Source organism: Eimeria acervulina, genomic scaffold (assembly GCF_000499425.1).
Source record: "Eimeria acervulina Houghton genomic scaffold, Eah_scaff1469, whole genome shotgun sequence".
In the NCBI taxonomy this organism is placed as follows: domain Eukaryota; phylum Apicomplexa; class Conoidasida; order Eucoccidiorida; family Eimeriidae; genus Eimeria; species Eimeria acervulina.
Window position 1 is genome coordinate 5,229 of NW_013550226.1, and position 2,151 is coordinate 7,379.

Below are 2,151 nucleotides of genomic sequence, written 5' to 3' on the forward strand. Positions count from 1 at the left end.
ATATATATATATATATATATATATATTTATACTTATATATATAGTATGCAAACATATACATACAGAAAAGTTAAGATCTCCTTTCTGAAGGGTTTATACAAATAAACAAAAAGATAATATATCTTAAACATCATTTCTTCTTCTTTGTCTTTTTAATGACGGGGGCCTCACTGCAATTATTAATATGGATACTCAAACAAAAAAAGAAAGAAACAAACAAGGCAAGGAAGAGAGATAAACAAAAAAAGAAGGGACACAGATAGAAAAGGAGAAAAGACAGAGGAGGGCAATATATATATATATATATCTACATATGTATATAATATATACATATATAAGTATAATACAACATATATATATATATATATGCACAGGCCGAGAGCAATAAAGAAAGAAACAAAGAAAGAAAGAACGAAAGAAAGAAGGAATCAAACAAACACGCACGGAGCTAAACCCTAAACCCTAAACCATTAAAGCAAAATAATTAAGACCAACCAAGCAGACAAATAAACAAACAAAGAGAAGACAAAGAAATTACCTGGAAGAAGACGAAGACGGGGCTCTCCAAAGATGAGCCCTGTTACTTTTCTTCTTCTATCATGTTCAGCCTGCCGCTGCGCTAGCCAGTGCTTTATTGTAATGCTGCAGCAATAAATAAATAAATAAATAAATAAATAAAGTAATAGCAATAATAATAGTAATAATAAGATGAATGATAGGAGGAAGGAGAAGAAAAGAAAGAAAATGAAGAAAGGCAAGAAAAGTATGCACATCAGCAAAAACGAGGAGACAAAAGGAGACACATATACACCGCAAGCCAACCAAAAACAAACACACATAACAAACAAACAAACAAACAAATAGCAAGAAGCAAATATATATTTATATATACAAATAATATATATATATATATGTATATAGAAGGAGAACAAGGAATGCAGGAAGTAAAGTTAACGAGAAAGAGACAGAATAAGCTGCCCCAATTAAAAATAGTAAAAGACAAACAAACAAATTCAGAAGACAAACAGCAAAACAAACAAACAAACAAACAGACAGACAAAAGAAAAAGAAAATAAACAACAAAAAGAATAAGACTAACGCAATGTTATGGAAGAGAGACGCCTTGAAACCCGCTAGCAAAACCTGCAGCATAACCCCTAAGAAAGAAAAAACACACAAACAACAAAATGCATGCATGCAATACAAGCCCCAGGCATGCATGCACATGTGGATGCATGCATGCAACTGAAGCCTCATAAACCTATTAAGTATAACCTTTGCATGAAATGCACTTAAAGCCCCAAAGCTGTAAAATATCCCCAATACATGCATGCATGCATGCATTGGGGATATTTTACAGAAGAACTTGTCTAAGAAAGTATACCAAATGCATGCATGCATGCATGCATGCATTCAAAAGAAGAAGGCGTCTCACCGACTCCGATCCAGAAGAGAATAACGAAATAAAGCAAAGGCCAGGAAAAGACAGAAGTAGCGACGCCCAACATTCCCCAAGACGGCCATCCAATCGCCGAGTAAATGTACAACACTGAGTGCATGCACGCATGCAACACAGGGCTTCTCATGCACGCACATATATATATATATATATATTTATGTTTATAGCTGTGTCACACTTAAATTTGTTTCTATATTTATGCTTATACCTATGTTGATGATACTATATATATATATATATATATATATATATGCACGCATGTATGCTGCATGCAACCAGTTTGCATGCACGCAAGCACACTGAAATATTCGGGGCTTTTTCTGCATGCATTTGTTTGTGTATTACCTGGAATGTAAATAAGAGTGCACAAAAAGACAGTCGTCAGTATAAACGTCGGTGTCCACAAGTGCGTCTCTAATAGCCTGTACACGCCAAACCCTAAACCCTAAACCCTAAACCCTAAACCCTAAACCCTAAACCCTAAACCCTAAACCCTAAGCTCCCCATACATGCATACAAACACCCCTTTCCCTTGGGGTGTACATGCCTTCCCTCTGTTGCATGCAGCAACGAACAGCGACTACTACACAACTGGGAGCATGCATGCATGCATTAAAGCCCCACAGGCGGAGGTTGCTTTGTAGGATAAGGCCAAAGAGGAGAATGGAGCCAAAGGCGTAAAAGCCCATCGT

General features: G+C 36.1%; 1 protein-coding gene across 1 annotated transcript in view; it reads right to left on the reverse strand.

Annotated features, from left to right (window-relative positions):
• Positions 1–1,881, reverse strand: part of EAH_00060090 (Chromosome III, complete sequence, related) — a gene marked incomplete at both ends in the record, with an annotated part of 4,951 nt that extends 3,070 nt beyond the window's left edge. Inside the window, 3 exons of the mRNA XM_013397102.1 lie at positions 539–642; positions 1,100–1,157; positions 1,805–1,881. Of these exons, the coding sequence (XP_013252556.1) occupies positions 539–642; positions 1,100–1,157; positions 1,805–1,881 (239 nt within the window). The remainder of the gene's footprint in view (positions 1–538; positions 643–1,099; positions 1,158–1,804) is intronic.
• Between the last annotated feature and the right edge of the window lie 270 nt (positions 1,882–2,151).